Source organism: Nicotiana sylvestris, chromosome 2 (assembly GCF_000393655.2).
Source record: "Nicotiana sylvestris chromosome 2, ASM39365v2, whole genome shotgun sequence".
Classification (NCBI taxonomy): Eukaryota; Viridiplantae; Streptophyta; class Magnoliopsida; order Solanales; family Solanaceae; genus Nicotiana; species Nicotiana sylvestris.
Genome location: NC_091058.1, coordinates 99,893,340 through 99,911,343, shown reverse-complemented (window position 1 = coordinate 99,911,343; position 18,004 = coordinate 99,893,340). Strand labels below are relative to the sequence as shown.

At 35.8% G+C, this 18,004-nt stretch overlaps 1 protein-coding gene across 1 annotated transcript; it reads right to left on the bottom strand.

The window, feature by feature from the left end:
* Positions 1–2,893: 2,893 nt before the first annotated feature.
* LOC138885317 (uncharacterized) lies at positions 2,894–4,102 on the bottom strand. Its single transcript, XM_070166254.1, has 5 exons — positions 4,047–4,102; positions 3,916–3,949; positions 3,577–3,858; positions 3,205–3,519; positions 2,894–3,067 (listed from the first exon to the last, which is right to left on the bottom strand). Exons 1-5 carry the CDS (start codon positions 4,100–4,102, stop codon positions 2,894–2,896), a joined length of 861 nt encoding a protein of 286 aa, XP_070022355.1.
* Positions 4,103–18,004: the final 13,902 nt, after the last annotated feature.

Here is an 18,004-nt window from a genome sequence, read left to right as displayed (position 1 = left end):
ATTTTGGGGAACATAATAAATTTTATGGGGACAGTCCTGTGGAAAAATTTCAAATTAAGTGGATGAACACACCTAAACAGACTACGAAGTACGTGTTTCACATATGTTTTACCATGCATCTTATGTTTATTATTTTTTGCCCTTGTGTTACCTATTCTTTAATTTCTTTTTCATGTGTTTTTTACAGTGTTGATTGTGGTATATTTGCTCTTAAGTTTATTGATATCCGGTTGAAGAGAGAAGATGTCTTCAATTTCGATCAAAGTCAAACATTGGCATTCAGGAGAGAATTGGCTGCCAATCTTTGGGCTCATGGAAAGTGGAAAAAAGATCGCGGCTATGAAACTCCAGCAGAACGAGAAGGACTTGATTATGGAGATTCTGAAGAGACTCTGTGTGAATTTTTTGATTAGAGGATTGGTTGTACATAATTTGGATTTTGTGAATATACATTAATTATTTTTTTAGTTCACTTTTTTGTCATACAAATATGTTTGTGTCTTTTATCATGAATTTTAAGTACATTTTTTGTTTGAAAAAACTTAAGCATGACTTCTGCTTTTTGAGCTGAAGTTTTGTTTAAAAGTCATAAGAAAACTATTGAATCCGACACAAAAACTTTACCTTATCAGGTGGTGAAGTTTTTGGAAATATGATAAAAAACATCAGGACATTCGGCCGAATTTCTTCCAAAAGCTTTAAGACAAAAACTATTAAATCCAACACAAAAACTTCTGCTTATCAGGTGCTGAAGTTTTTGGAAATATACTAAAAAACTTCAGCACATTGGGCCGAAGTTTTTTGAAAAAGCTTTAGGACAAAAACTATTCAATCCAACAGAAAAACTTAGGCTGATCAAGTGCTAAAGTTTTTGGAAATATACTAAAAAACTTCAGCACATTGGGTCGAAGTTTTTCGAAAAAAGCTTAAGACAAAAACTATTGAATCCAATAGAAAAACTTCAACTTAACAGGTGCTGAAGTTTTTGGAAATATACTAAACAACTTCAACACATTGGGCCGAAGTTTTTCGAAAAAGTTTTAGGACAAAAACTTTAGCATGTTTTGGTATTTTTTTTAAGTTGATACTTATCTTTTTTGCATTTACTATCTACTTTTTGTCTTTTGTCAACTACTTCATCTTTCATTTAAATTTGTTTGACCATATAGTAAATGATCCGAAAAGTTATTTTTCAGGCTGAAGTTATTTTTTTACTATAGAAAAACTATGGGTTTTACTAGGGCTGAAGTTACATTTCTTTTTGCATTTACAACATACTTATTTTTACCACCTACTTATCTTGTTTCATTCTATTTCTCTGAACGTAAAACAGTAAAAATAACTGAAAAGTTACTTTTACATTTATAGATATTAAATTGATTAGGTGAACTCTTTTTCTATATTAACAATCTTTTCAGTTGAAAATTTCATAGTCATTCATAGAGTTCTATCATATTTCTTTAAATTTATATTCATCCTTAGTCTTTCAGCTTTTGTTAAAGAAAAAATGTCTGGTGCAAGCAGAAGTGGGAAGCCAAATATGGATGAAATTATGCAGAAGTGGGAGAGTTTGAAGTGTGAGTGGTACAATAACAAACCGATGTCTAAGCTTATGCTTTTGTGGGATCAAATAAAGGCTGATTGGGAGAGAATCATACCACAGTTTTTGCCAATCGATCATTCCAGAACAGGCTTAACATGGAACGTAGTTGTGGAAGTTATTTAACCTCGTTCGACAAGGTTGTGCAGCAGTTTGATAGTTTTCAGTTTCCCAGCTGGAACGACTATTCCAAGCTGCAAAACAACCTGAAGACTCTTCTTTCTCTTATGGACAGAGTAATCGTCGAACAAAGTCAGTTGCGTGATCAATTCAACAAGTTAAAGATTGATCTTCTTGGATCAGTGGTCTTTTGCTCGACTACCCTATAGTTATCTCTGATAGTGATGATGATGAGGTATTTATAGAAATTGAGGAGTACTGTGATGATGACGATGATGATGGTGATGATTGTTAGTGTTTGTAATCCTTTTTTTATATTTTCAATGCTATGATTTTTGTTTACTTCAGCCCATAGACCTGAAGTGTTTTAGGTTAATTTCATATAACTTCAACCCGGAGAGCTGAAGTTTTGTTTGTAAATGTGTGTTGTTCTAACCTCTTTTTATATCAATGTAATTGTCACCCTCTTTGTTCTTAGCTTTCTATTGCATTATCCTTGTTATTTGTTGGTATTTGCTTTATACTTCTTAGTTGCTTAGAGATGCTACAACTTTTGTTTGTACATGCGTTTGTTTTTGTGTGTTGTACGCATATGAGTGTGTGTGTCAGTGTTTGTATGTGTGTGTGTGTGTGTTTGTCTAAGGATATGTATTTCACATACTGTAACCTGAAGTTTTTTCTCGCAGAAGTCATTGCGTACTTTTTTAAAATGCAACAAAACATGTAAGCCTGCGCAACAAAAATGAGTGATTTGTACTTTAGCAGTATATAAAATTGTCCAAGAGCTTATTTTTTTATTCCTATGAAAAAAATCACATTTGAATTATGTCATACAATAAAGAAAGTCTAAATTCAGACCAAGGATTATTGAAGCTTGGAGTATTTTTCAGTGTGTTTCTTGAAATATGGATGAGGTGCTGGAGAAGACAAACAAGTTATTCTGTTATGCCCAACTTGTTTACATCGACTGCATTTGGTAGACTTGAATGGTACTGATGATTCAGTCGCAGGTATATGCCTCTTCTTTTGTGTTCTTCCTTGTAAAATCTCTACATCGAGAGGTTTTGTGATCTCAGATTGTACATTTTGTGGTATTTCCCATGATTTTTGATCTCCCACGGTATTCACATGTCCTTCATATGTTTTCAACCATGTTTCCCTTGAATACCAATTTTAGCAGTAATCAGATTTCTGCAAATATCTCATATTAATAGCAGCAATTGCATATGGGCAGGGCAATTCATCAAGTTGGAATTCCAGGCAGTCACAAGTTCTCTTCTTTAAGTCCACAATGAATTCAATTCCTTCACTATTTATTCTAAACAACATTGAGTCAAGGTTGAACACCTAACAAGGAATAAAAAATTAAGACAAATTATATTAGTGTATTTTTGCTTCAAAAAGAAAAAGTATGAATTTTTTTAAATGTAAGCAGTAAATCACTGCAATAGATATAAAAAGCTGAAGTTAATAAATATACTCACAAACATTTTGCAAGCCAAGTCCATCTTCTTAGTCATCTCTTCTTCTGCCCATATTGATACTCTGTGAAAAGTTTCATTTGCCTTTTTTCTCCGTTCATAAAACCACTCTCCCAGCTTTTCTTGGATGAAATGTAACATTCTTAAAATAGGCATTTCTCTCCCTTTTAGTACAACGGAATTCATTGATTCTACCATGTTTGTTGTTAGCATATCATAACGTCGCCTTGGGAACCACGATCGAGCCCATCTCTCGGGAGGCTCTTCCATTATGTAATTGTATGTTTTCTTGTCAATACTTTTTAGTTGGGACATTAACTGATTAAAATTTTCACGTTTTTATGACCTTGCAGCACTTTGAAAAAGATTTATTACCGTGGCCTTTGCATGTCTTTGCTTTAAATTTTTCTCAAAGTGATAGAGGCATATACCATGGTGAGCTTCAGGAAAAACTTTTCTAATACCATTTGCGATCGATTGGTTTCTATCTGACAAGAAAATCAGTTCACGACGGACTTGAATTGCTTTTCTGATTTCCCCGAAGAACCAAATGTATGCCTCATTGTTTTCTGAATCTGCTACACCTAAACGTAGAGGAAAGATTTGATTGTTTGCATCCTTTGATACAACAACAAATAGACCACCACGATATTTTGACTTCAAAAACGTTGCATCTACTATAATAACGGGTCTACAGTAGGATCAACCAACTACTGATGCCGCATGAGCGAAGAACAAGTAAGCAAATCTGTACATTGAAACACAAAAAAAAATCATAAGGTGTGAAGTTTTTCAAATAGTAACATTTGAAACTTCAGGCTGATGGTTAGTATTGTTTTGCTTACCTCTTCCGCGCATCTCTTTTTATGCTTGTGTATGTTCCTGGGTTTTTGGCCACCATCATATGTAGGTATGAAGGAAGAATCTGGTAGTTCTCGTCAGGTGTTCCCCTTATGCAAGCAACAACTTTTTGAAGAGCACGTCATGCCTTGTGATAACCAATGTCAATTCCAAATTTCTTTTTCATTTCATTTTCTACAAAGGCTGGTGTAACCTCTATCTTTTTGTCTCGAACATGTTCTATAATTTGTTCACTTATAAAATTTGATGTAGTATGCTTCTGATCTGATTTTCTTGCATCAACCGAGCATTCATGGATGTTATGATATTTTATCACCCTGAACAATGTGGAATTTTTTATTCTGGTAGCACGTACATTCCAACCACATTTGTCCATGATGTATTTCAGCTCGTATCTCTTGGAACATGATCTAACAGCAGTGAATTCAACTTTTTGATTTATCTCCAAGCTGCAGAAAAATTTAGTCATGTTTTGTTTGTTCTCAAAGATTGATCCAACTCTTACTTCCTCAGGCAACACATCGTGCCTAAGTATTTTACATGGTGGAGATTCTTTCACCTTTCTCCTCACTCTTTTTCTTGATTTCTGAGAAGCACAAGAACTTTCAGCAATTTCTTCAATTCTATGTGATGTTATCGGTATAAGCTCCATGTTTACTTCATCTTCATTGTTGTTTATCATTGCAGAAGGTGAAAAAAGCTTTGTTGGATTGTGTGTTGGTTGTCAATTTGCATTATTAGTTGTCCTTCTTCTTCTTGGTCATCGACAAACTGGTATGAATTTATTGGAGGAAGGGGTAATTATTGCAGCACTATGTATTCTGAAGCAGATGTAATGTTAGAAGGTTGTTGCTCGTTGTCTACTTCCATTATTGGCACTCGTACTTCATATTGATAGTTAGCAAAAGGTTTTGAATCTATCGCATATGCAAGAGATTGGTTGAATACTGCTGATTCTGAAAGTTGTATTTTTTCGATGACGAAATGGCAATTCTTGTAGGCTGAATCAGTTGTAAGCAAATGTATACACGTACTGAGTTCTTCATCTGAAGTTACAAGCATTCCTTTGCTTGTATTTAGTTTGATATCAAACCATACTTTTAATGCATATCTGGTTGAATCAATATTTGCAACTTCACTAATTTTCTTCAGGAAAGTATTGAATGATATGTCCTTATTAAGTAGAACAAGTTTTGTATCATGATCCAAGTAATTGAAATCAGGAGTCCAACTCCCATTGAAAGATATAACAATGCAAATCGAACTCATCCTGCAAATTCATGTTTAGTGGCAAGTTTTAGGAAAGTGAACAGATTTTAGATTGTTTGTGCTGAAGTTTTTACAAATAAACTAAATCACTTAGGCATCTTCTGCTGAAGTTTTTTTTGGAAAAAGATGTATGACATAATTAATGAATCCTGCAAAGAAAACTTCAGCTTATAAGTGCTAAAGTTTTTAGAGATAAGCTTAATAACTTCAGCATTTAGCTGAAGTTTATTTTATGATGGTGATTCATCAATGCAGGGGAAAAAAAATTTCAGCACCTAGGCCGAAGTGTTTTTGCTGCAATATGATTTTTTAATTTAGCTAGTGTAGGATAAAAACTTTAGCCCTCCTGCTTAAGTTTTTAAGTAAGAAAAAAAATTTCAGCACCTAGGCCGAAGTTTTTTTGGTGCAATATGATTTTTTAATTTGGCTAGTGTAGGAGGAAAACTTCAGCCCTCCTGCTTAAGTTTTTAAGTAATAACTAAAAAACTTCAGCACCTAGGCCGAAGTTTTTTTGGTGCAATATGATTTTTAAATTTAGCCAGTGTAGGAGGAAAACTTCAGCCCTCCTGCTTAAGTTTTTAAGTAATAACTAAAAAAATCAGCACCTAGGCCGAGGTTTTTTTGGTGCAATATGATTTTTTAATTTAGCCAGTGTAGGAGGAAAACTTTAGCCCTCCTGCTTAAGTTTTTAAGTAATAACTAAAAAACTTCAGCACCTAGGCCGAAGTTTTTTTGGTGCAATATTATTTTTTAATTTAGCCAGTGTAGGAGGAAAACTTCAGCCCTCCTGCTTAAGTTTTTAAGTAATAACTAAAAAACTTCAGCACCTAGGCCGAAGTTTTTTTGGTGCAATATGATTTTTTAATTTAGCCAGTGTAGGAGGAAAACTTCACCCCTCCTGCTTAAGTTTTTAAGTAATAAATATAAAATTTCAGCACCTAGGCCGAAGTTTTTTTGGTGCAATATGAAATTTTAACTTATGTTTTATGGTTTTTTACCCAGTGTACGAGGAAAACTCCAGCTTTTAATTATTGACAAAAAAACTTCAGTAACAAAACAATCATATAAAATTTAATTTAATTTCTTCTTCTTTGTGTTATTTGCCAGCTCGTTAACTAAATAACTTCAGCTTAGAATGTTAGAATTCATCGTCAAATAGATTTAGAATTGCAAATTCAGCATATAAGTGAAGTTTATCAAACAACTTCAATCAATCAATTAGAAAACATAAAATTCAAAAACTATTTTGAATTCTGGAGATGAATCTGAATACTTACAATGTATTTGAATTTAAATTTGAATTTGAATGCGAGACGCGTTCTAAGGAGAGACGGACTGATAGAGGACATACGGAGGAGATCTGAAATTTGAATCTGGGAATACGAAGGAGAGACAGACTCTTATATGTCACGACCCAAACTGGAGGGCCATGACTAGCACCCGACCATACTTGCCGAGCACCAACGTACATTTTATATAACCTTCTTTATTATCTTTTACGGCTGACGAGATCAATATAAATGGTAGACTTGGATCATGGACAACCAACAATAAGAACTGATGGCATGAACATATATAATATGGGATGACCAGACAATCAAGAAACTATATATAAGGTATGAGCTACCACGCTACCATGAAAGACCATACAACAAAAACTAGCCTACAAGGCATACCAAACTATACATGAGTCGGCACCTGTCTATGAGCCTCTAAAGGAACATAAGTGCTGCAACATAGCTGGAACAGGGCCCCGACATACCCATAATGTCTATAACAAAAATGCATACCAAGACCAAGGCAAGTCCGGAGAAGGGATCTCGCCAATCACCACTGAACTGGACAGCCTACTGTGGTGGGGAGCTGCACCTGCCTGTCTATCAGGACCTGCAGCACGACATGCAGCGTCCACAAATAAAAGGATGTCAGTACAAATAAAGTACTGAGTATGTAAGGCAGGGAACCATAAATACGATCAGTAATGTAAGCAAGGATAGAGAATATACAACCTGTAACATCTTAGTACCTCTGAGGGCTACTGATATGAAATGCATGATACATATGTATAAATACATAAACCTTTAAAACATTCGCCTCTGTGGGCATCATCATCATCATATCGTACCCGTCCATAATAGGCTCGGTAAAAAACGTACCCGGCCATCATAAGGCTCGGTAGAATCGTACCCGACCACGTGGAGCTCGGTAAAACCCAACTGATCAGTGGTTGTACAATAGGTGCCGTACCCGGCCAACTATAGCATGGCTCGGTAGAGTAAAATAGATACTGATAATAGGCTAAATTATTTAATATAGCCTATGTTTTAGCTCAACTTAAGGATGATTTACTATTGTAAATGATCAAATAATGCAAAAATCTGCTCTAATCATGACTTTAATGTCTCACAAGAATTCAATATACAAATGAGGATTTATGATGGTAATCAAGTGAAAAATGGAGTCAAATGACGAAAAGTTGAGCAGCAACATCTTAACAAGAGAAAACCCCACTAGCGCGGGTCATGCGCTCCCGTGCTAGTTTAGTGATTTAGACAGAAAGAAACTCGATATGCGCGGGATGTGCGCTGGTCATGCGCTCCCGCGCTGGTCCAGTCCGGGAAATCAATTATTTGGGGGCAAAATGGGAAATCTGAGAGGATCCGCTCAACTTACATAAAGTAAAGATCCATTATTGAGAAGAAGATCAGATTTTGAGGGAGAAAAAGCCATAGAAGAAGGAGGAGCTTCATCTTGGAGCTAAGAAAGGAGAAGAAGAACAACATCTTGGAGCAAGGATTCAAAGAGTTCTTCTAAACTTTCTTCTATTTGCTTGTTAATATTATGTTTAAAACTTTTATTTGTTGATTTTTGTATGATTATGAGTAGCTAAAAACTCTAGTATTCTTGGGTCATGGATGTTAGATAATTATGTTATTTGAAGCTTATATTGAAGATATTGAATTTATTGTTATGGGTTGTTTATTTGATTCTGCTTCTAATTATTTTACTGCGTAGCTAACAGTGAAATATTATTTACGAATCTTGAGTTAAACTTGAAAAAAGGAAATTCTTGGTTGCATATAGAATCAAATAGAACAAGTTTTGAATCTCGGGCATCGGGTGAAGAATTCGCAATTAAGATAGACATATACTTAATTGCCTTGTTTGGTTGAAAAATAGGAGTTGTAAATGCATTCTTGCTAATATTAATACCATAGACATATAGGTATTAGTTTAACTTGAATAGATGCATAAGAACTCGAAAGATTCTTATGAATATTATTAACCCTATAATCAATAACCCGGATAATTCAATAAATCCATTTTAAGCTAAAATAGTAGCATAATTTCTAGCAAGTCCATGACCCGGGAATATATTTATCCAAATTGTTATAAACATATTGTGAAATTGGTGTAGTAATTTTGTGTTGAATTATTGTGCAATTATTAAGTAAGTTGTAAATTGGTTCTTTATATATTTTGTGATAATTTAGCTTGAATTGATAATTGTTTGAGTCTACATCAGTCGATAAGTTGATCACAATTCCTCGTGGGAACGATACTTTACTTACTACTATATTACTTGTCGATCGCGTACACTTGCGTGAGTGTTTTGGTTGCAACAAGTTTTTGGCGCCGTTGCCGGGGAATTAGACATTAACTATTCTTCTGGGTTAGACTTTTATTATTATCTTTACAAGTTTATTTTCTTTTCTTTTTGTAAATATGTTATTTTTATAACTATTTGATTTTTCTCTTAGTATGTTTCTAGTTCTCTCAGGATGACATCTGAGGATGAAATATACAGAGGTAAGGTTAATGATGAAGACGCTTGGTTAATCAAAGATTTTTATGGCCCGTATTTTTTTGCTAGTCATGACCTCACCTCTTGGACATCTAAATTTGAATATGGGAGTAAGGGTTGGTATTGGGATGGATATTCTCGATTAGTGGATTCTGCGAAACGACGTTGTTTACTAACAACGGTGATGAAAGATTGGTCTAAGGAGAGAGATGAGCTTGCACAAAAAAGTGATAATTTTGGCTTGGTTGTGCATAACTTGGATTCAGATTTGAGTGCAAAGGTTGATGCGTGTAATGCCCAACAATTTAATGATGAGTTGTATGAAGCTGAAAAAAATCTTCTAGACCAAATAGAGGAGCTAAAACAAGAATACCAATCATTAGATCATATTTTTCTTGAGGATGTCCATGTTAAGAAGAGTGCTCTAGAGTCATGTGAGGGAGTAGATAACATTACTTTAGAAGAATTGAGTGTTTGTATAAATGGGGATGTAAATAGTAGTAAAATTCATGAGTTATGGCGCATTAGACCTCATTCCAATCATTTTTCCACATTGTGTTTAGATAGTAAGATAGTAATCGAGCCACCTGACCCTATGGGGAAGTCAAAGAGTGAGGATGAAAGTGCCTATATTCTTGAATTTATTGTACCAAAAAGCAAAAATTACATTCCTCATCCAAAGGCCGAGAAGTATCGAGTGAAAAATTTATTACTTGGCCTGGTTATCTTTGTAGCCCCACCAAAGACGCATAGCGACATACTTGATACCTTTTTAGGGGTACAATTCATAAGTTCAAGGTGGAAACAAAAAGTGATTCACATTGTATATTGTCTATGTAGTATATTTTGTATAATAATTTTGAATTTTGTAAAATAGACTAATTTCTTTTTATGTTTATTGTTTATATTTTCAGCTTAGTTTGTAATTTTTATTTTTATGTACAATTGTAGTAAGTATCTCTAATATTAGGTAGACCGATAAACATTATATCATTCTAATTGAAGAACAGGGTAGTTTGAATCCCTGTTATACATACTAAGTGTCAACATGATATTAACATAAGTGTGGGGTATTTACTCCCCCTGCTCTTAAAATGATTTTTTTTTTTTGCTAATATATCATGTTGTGCAGATAAAATGTCTAGGCGCCCAAGCAAAAGATCAAATATTGGGCTACCTGAGGTTGCATCTAGTAGCCGACAAGGATGGGGATGGGGACAATGTTCCCTCAGAAGACGAGGAATATCTGCGCACATTTGAAGAAGAAGATGCTTAGGCCAATGGCCTCAGGGAGTATTTTTTCTGATCTATTTTGTTTCTATTTTGAATTAGGGACAATGCAAGTTTTTAAGTGTGGGGTGGTTTGCCCCTATTATAATGTATTTACTTTGTCAAATTGCTCTTTGTTTGATTGAGTTTAATTATTATTTATTTTTTAGTGTGTTAAAGTTGCTTTTAGTTTGTTTTGTTAAATTACAGTATTGATAGATAGTAGTCCTAATTTCGAAATATTGCTACTAGATTTTCTTTATTTAGTCGGAAAAAAAAATCAGAATTAATTCGAAAAAAAAATAATAATATATTTTTGTTTATTTTATTTTTTCAGTTTAATGTACGCTAGTTTTGGTTTAATTTAAATAATCCCCCTTGGTTTTTCTTTAAGCCACGGTTCTTTTCCAAGGGTTTATTTTGAACCGGGCATATGTAGTTTTTAATTTCTGTTTTCATTTTTTTGATTTGTATATTAAATAAAGGGATGCAAGCTATAGAAGAGAACTCATAGCGTTGACACACCTGAACACATTAGACCCTAGAGTGTAACGCTTAGTCCTAATTGTTGAATCTCACTGAAAGTGCCTTAATTTGTATGTTTGTACTGAATTGAATGCTCGTAATGGAGTGTCTTGATGAGCTGATCTGGAATGAGTCATATGCCATGTGTGGTGAGTATTTGTGTAGTCCATGTATTGTACTTGTGTCTAGAACTTGCCCAGTATGTGAGTTGAAGCGAAATTTGAGGTGATGCTCGGTATGAAAAATGATGTTAGGCTTTCTTTGACCTTTTTGAGCTTAATTGCTTATTAAAAATAAAATTCGTCCCTAGTTAACCCTTTTGAGCCTTCAGACTTTTTGTTTGGCACCCGCATTACAAGCCTATACACTTTTGTTCTTAATTGACAGTGTTTTGATCCTTTTACCTCTTAAAGCACTTTAATTGTGAGAAGAGCGCTAAAAGAAGTAAGAAGGAAATAAATGTGGGGTGACTTTTGAGTGGAACCAATAAAAGGATGAAAGGTGCACTTATGTTGTAAACAAATACACCACTAGCAGAAATTGAGTGACAAGAAAAAAAAAAGAGAGATAATTACATTGTGTTTTGCTCTAGCTAGTGGGAATGAATTAATAGAGTGCTTAAAGAAGAAGGGCGTATTTGTGGGATGATATTGTGTATAAATGAGAAGTGGGTTGAAGAATTTATGCTGAAAATTGCTCGTGTGATGTGTTAAAGTGCTTAGGGGTTGAGTCACTATTCCTAAATACATCCTACCCGTCCCTTAGCCCACATTACAACCATGAAAAACTCCTAATTGATTTTGAGTCGAGCTAGCCTAAATTAGTAGAGATTTATATTACGGGCAAACTTATGGTACCCATTGCATGCATGTGACTTCTATTGTGAGAGTGAGTGCTTTAATTGATTATTATAAGTATATGACTTGAATGTGCAGAGTAATTACCAAATATTTCTTGTTGGCATGATGGTGAGGGCATATGACTTGTGACAGAAAAGCAAATCTTGACTTCTGTGAAGAGTAAGTTGAGGAAGTTTGAATATTGCATAGCACTTGAGAGTTGACTTTGAGGCTAGGATTGTTCACTTCTAGGCGTAATATATGTACAATGTTCTAGGTGTAATGCGTGAGGGGAAATGGTTGAATGAAGAATTCTCTAAAAAGAATATAGTGGATTGCTCGAGGACTAGCAATAAGCTAAGTGTGGGGTGTTGATAATAGGCTAAATTGTTTAATATAGCCTATATTTTAGCTCAACTTAAGGATGGTTTACTATTGTAAATGTTCAAATAATGCAAAAACTTTAATCATGACTTTAATGTCTCACAGGAGTTCAATAAACAAATGAGGATTTATGATGGTAATCAAGTGAAAAATGGAGTCAAATGACGAAAAGTTAAGCAGCAACATCTTAACAAGAGAAAACCCCACTAGCGCCGGTCATGCGCTGGTCATGCGCTCCCATGCTAGTTCAGTGATTTGGACAGAAAGAAACTCGATATGCGCGGGATGTGCGCTGGTCATGCGCTCCCGCACTGGTCCAGTCCGGGAAATCAATTATTTGGGGGCAAAATGGGAAATCTGAGAGGATCCGCTCAACTTACATAAAGTAAAGCTCCATTATTGAGAAGAAGATCAGATTTTGAGGGAGAAAAATCCATAGAAGAAGGAGGAGCTTCATCTTGGAGCTAAGAAAAGAGAAGAAGAACAACATCTTGGAGCAAGGATTCAAAGAGTTCTTCTAAACTTTCTTCTATTTGCTTGTTAATATTATGTTTAAAACTTTTATTGTTGATTTTTGTATGATTATGAGTAGCTAAAAACTCTAGTATTCTTGGGTCATGGATGTTAGATAATTATGTTATTTGAAGCTTAGATTGAAGATATTGAATTTATTGTTATGGGTTGTTTATTTGATTCTGCTTCTAATTATTTTACTGCGTAGCTAACAGTGAAATATTATTTACGAATCTTGAGTTAAACTTGAAAAAGGAAATTCTTGGTTGCATATAGAATCAAATAGAACAAGTTTTGAATCTCGGGCATCGGGTGAAGAATTCACAATTAAGATAGACATATACTTAATTGCCTTGTTTGGTTGAAAAATAGGAGTTGTAAATGCATTCTTGCTAATATTAATACCATAGACATATAGGTATTAGTTTAACTTGAATAGATGCATAAGAACTCGAAAGATTCTTATGAATATTATTAACCCTATAATCAATAACCCGGATAATTCAATAAATCCATTTTAAGCTAAAATAGTAGCATAATTTCTAGCAAGTCCATGACCCGGGAATATATTTATCCAAATTGTTATAAACATATTGTGAAATTGGTGTAGTAATTTTGTGTTGAATTATTGTGCAATTATTAAGTAAGTTGTAAATTGGTTCTTTATATATTTTGTCATAATAGGCTCGGTAGAATCGTACCCGGCCACGTGGAGCTCGGTAAAACCCAACTGATCAGTGGTTGCACAATAGGTGTCGTACCCGGCCAACTATAGCGTGGCTCGGTAGAGTAAAATAGATACATATATATAATGCATGCTCGACTCATGGAATCACATTCTAAACCTTTCGGAGTGACGTAAGGTCGGTATCCTCTGTACACGTTATTAGGACTAACTCTTCACTATGAACCTTATAAGAATCAGGAAGTACCAACAACATTGATAACATAAGAATAAGAGAAGCAACATTAACATCAATCGTTCCATAAGAGGGAAAACAATGTAAGTACTGCTAGCTTCTAAGAGTAGAGTATCTTGGAAGCTCGTTCATTACATTATGTACAATCGGAGTCGTGCAAAAGAAGGAAAGGGATAGCCTCACATACCTTGTATATACTGCCCCAATCTCAAGCTATGCAATTGTCAAAACTCCTTAGTCTACAATAAGAGAAACGATACTATCGTTATCATTTAAGCGTCATAACTATTATGTATCGACCACAACCTATTTTACGATGAAACGGACAGCACCTCCCCTATATATATGACCTCACACCATTCAAAACAGTCACCAAACAGCCCAAACAACATCAATAATAAACATATTGAGCCTCCCAAAATAGTCCACACACAGCCTAATCACTCCATACATACGACGACCACCGTAGTCGTGTCAAACAACCTGGAAATGTTACGAATAACTATCAGCCCATAACCCTACATATATATGGTGTTTCTCCACACCCTTCCTCATCCAAAACTCCACAAAACAGTAGTAAAATACGCAGCCCAACAGCAACGCAAAACAGTCCACAAAACAATAACATTACTACCAAGCCTTTCGATATATATTTCACAAGTTCTAGCTTCAATGGCTTAGCCGCAACTTGGATAATCTTAAATACATATAGAGTAAGAGGTTCCTTACCTTTATACAGAAAGAACAACTCCAATTTGACCTTAAATTTTCATGAAATATCCCTCTAATGCTGCCACAACAACAAAAAAGCAAAACTAGCGATCAATTAGTGTTTTTCGGCACTAGAATTACTTTAGAAGGCTTGAAATCACCTAGGATTGATATTAAGAACATGAGGGAGTATTTACAGAATATAAACCCTTTAAAACAACCTCCCACATGAGCTGGAACGACACAAAAATGAGCAACAACAAGAAGAACAAGAGACTTACTAGCACCACGGAATTCCCGACACTTGATTTGTGTTGTTTGCCCGTTTTTTGGGTCTTGAATCTTGAGAGAACCTTGAGAGGATGTTCCTAGGGTTCTAAGGTCTGAAAATAGTGAGAATAAATGACTTAAAACGGGTTGGAGGCATCCTTTATAGGTTCAAATATCTTAAACCGCCTTAGTGGGCCCCATAGAGAGGTGCTTGGCGCAGTCTCGCGAATATGCAAATATCTCTCTACTCCGAGATCGTATCGATGAACACTTTAATGCGTTGGAAACTAGACTCATAGATCTTTAATTTGGTTGGTATATCACCCCGTAATTTCTGGTAAATTAGGATGAAAGTTTAGAAACATTTGACCTAATGTTTAAGTAAAATTATGAACCTAAGTTGAGACAACTTTTGTCGACTTTTGTTTCATAACTCGTCTGACTTCAAGACTTATGATACGGATATTATATTATTAAAATACCTTAATACATGACCTCTTGAGTGTATTAAGCACCGCTAGATTTACCTGAAAATACGAGTTACAACATCCTTAATTCATTTAACTTCTAATACTTGTTAATCACTCTTATACACTCTTGTATCACTTAAGACCAATAGGATTGACTTCTATCATCTCAAAGATAATTCTTTCTTGGATTTATGTTAACTAATATATGGCATGAACTAACACATGTGGATATGGGTTGTAATACCCTTCCCCCCTTAGGAACATTCGTCCTCGAATGTAAGGGTTCATGGGGAGTTTAAATCATTGTGGATTCCGGTCAAGTTTCTCCCATAAATAGAGGACAAACTTGCAAGCGGTTAACTCAACATATGGCATTACAAGAGTATGCAAAGCATTATGGGCATGTACATTATCTGCATATCGCCATTTTGTATTAAGGAAGAGTATTCTCAAGTTATTGCTTCCCTCATAGAGCCATTTCACCTTCCAATGTATCATGTGTTCCACCAGCATCCTTGTTATCTTCATTCTGGAATAGGTACGGGTATTTAGACTTCATCTCCTCTTCTGCTTCCCATGTTATTTCTTCCATATTCTTGTTCCTCCACAATACTTTGATGGAAGCTACATCTTTTGTTCTCAGCTTGCGGACTTGTCGATCTAATATAGCCACTGGCACTTCTTCATATGATAGGTCCTCTGTAACCTGTACATCTTTGATAGGGATGACTCGAGAAGGGTCTCCAATACATTTCCTCAACATAGATACATGGAATACCGGGTGGACAAATTCCAATTCGGATGGCAATTCTAACTCATAAGCAACCTGTCCAATCCGTCGAAGAATTTTATACGGCCCGATATACCTTGGACTCAGCTTACCTTTCTTCCCAAAATGCATAATACCCTTCATTGGTGAGATCCTCAGGAAAACCCAATCACCAACCTCAAACTCTAGATCACGACGTCGGACATCAGAATAAGATTTTTGCCTGCTTTGTGCCGTCCTCAATCGCTCCTGTATCACTTTCACCTTCTCAATAGCTTGGTGAATCAAATCTGGCCCATATAATTCTGTTTCACCGACTTCGAACCATCCAACTGGTGATCTACATCTTCTCCCGTATAGTGCCTCGTATGGGGCCATTTTAATACTGGAATGGTAGCTATTATTGTAGGCGAATTCTATGAGTGGAAGATGGTCATCCCAATTTCCCTTAAAATCTAGAACACATGCTCGTAGCATATCTTCCAGTGTCTGAATGGTACGTTCAGCCTGTCCGTCAGTCTGCGGATGAAATGCAGTGCTGAGATTTACTTGTGTGCCTAAACCCTTCTGGAAAGACCTCCAAAAGTTAGCCGTAAATTGAGCTCCTCGGTCTGATATAATAGATACGGGCACACCATGAAGCCTAACAATCTCCTTGATATACAACTTCGCATAATCTTCAGCCGTGTAAGTTGTCTTCACTGGCAGAAAATGGGCACATTTTGTAAGTCGATCAATTATCACCCAGATGGAGTCAAACTTATGATAAGAGCGAGGTAATCCAATAATGAAGTCCATATTAATCACCTCCCACTTCCAGGTCGGAATCTCTATATTTTGAAGCAATCCACCGGGTTTCTGATGTTCTATCTTTACTTGTTGACAATTGGGACACTGGGCTACAAATTCTGCAATAGACTTCTTCATATTATCCCACCAATACTGCTCCTTGACATCATGATACATCTTTGTCGAGCCGGGATGGATGGAATATCGGGATTGATGAATCTCATTCATAATCTTCTCTCGCAACCCTGCCACATTAGGCACACACAATCGGCTCTGGTATCTCAGTGCCCCATCTTTTCCGATCCCAAAAGCCATACTTTTACACTGTTGAATGCTTTCTCTTAATCGTACTAAGATAGGATCTTCATATTGTCGTGCTTTTACCTCGGCTACCAAAGATGATTCTGATGTATTCTGTACAGTAACACCTCCGTCATCAGAGTCTAACAATCTGATTCTCATATTGGCTAGCTGATGAAGCTCTTTAATCAACCCCCATCTACCTGCCTCAATATGTACTAAGCTTCCCATTGATTTACGGCTGAGAGCATCTGCCACAACATTGGCTTTACCGGGATGATACAATATCTCGACGTCGTAGTCTTTCAATAATTCAAGCCACCTACGCTGCCTCAAATTCAACTCTTTCTGCTTGAAGATGTATTGTAAACTCTTGTGATCTGTGTAGATGTCAACATGGACGCCGTATAAGTAGTGTCGCCATATCTTCAAAGCATATATTACTGCAGCCAATTCCAAATCATGGGTTGGATAATTCTTTTCATGCTTCTTCAATTGTCTTGATGCATAAGCAATCACCTTCCCACGCTGCATCAATACGCACCCCAAACCTATACCTGAGGCATCACAATATACCACATAACCTTCTGTTCCTTCAGGAAGAGTGAGCACTGGTGCGGATGTCAATCGATTCTTCAGCTCCTGAAAACTACGTTCACAAGTGTCAGACCACTGGAACTTGGTAGCTTTCTGTGTTAACTTAGTCAATGGTGATGATATAGAGGAAAACCCTTCCACAAACCGCCTATAATATCCTGCTAGCCCTAGGAAGCTGCGGACTTCTGATGGTGTTGTAGGTCTCGGCCAATTCTTTACTGCGTCGATCTTCTGAGTGTCGACACTAATACCCTCATCAGATATTACATGGCTAAGGAAGGCTACTGAGTTCAGCCAAAATTCATATTTGGAGAGCTTAGCATATAACTTACGATCTTGAAGCATCTGTAATACTATCCGCAAGTGGCCCACATGTTCCGCCTCCGAACGAGAATATACTAGAATGTCATCAATGAATACAATCACGAACACATCAAGATAGTGCCTAAATATAGTATTCATAAGATCCATAAAAGCTGCTGGGGCATTTGTTAGCCCGAACGACATCACCA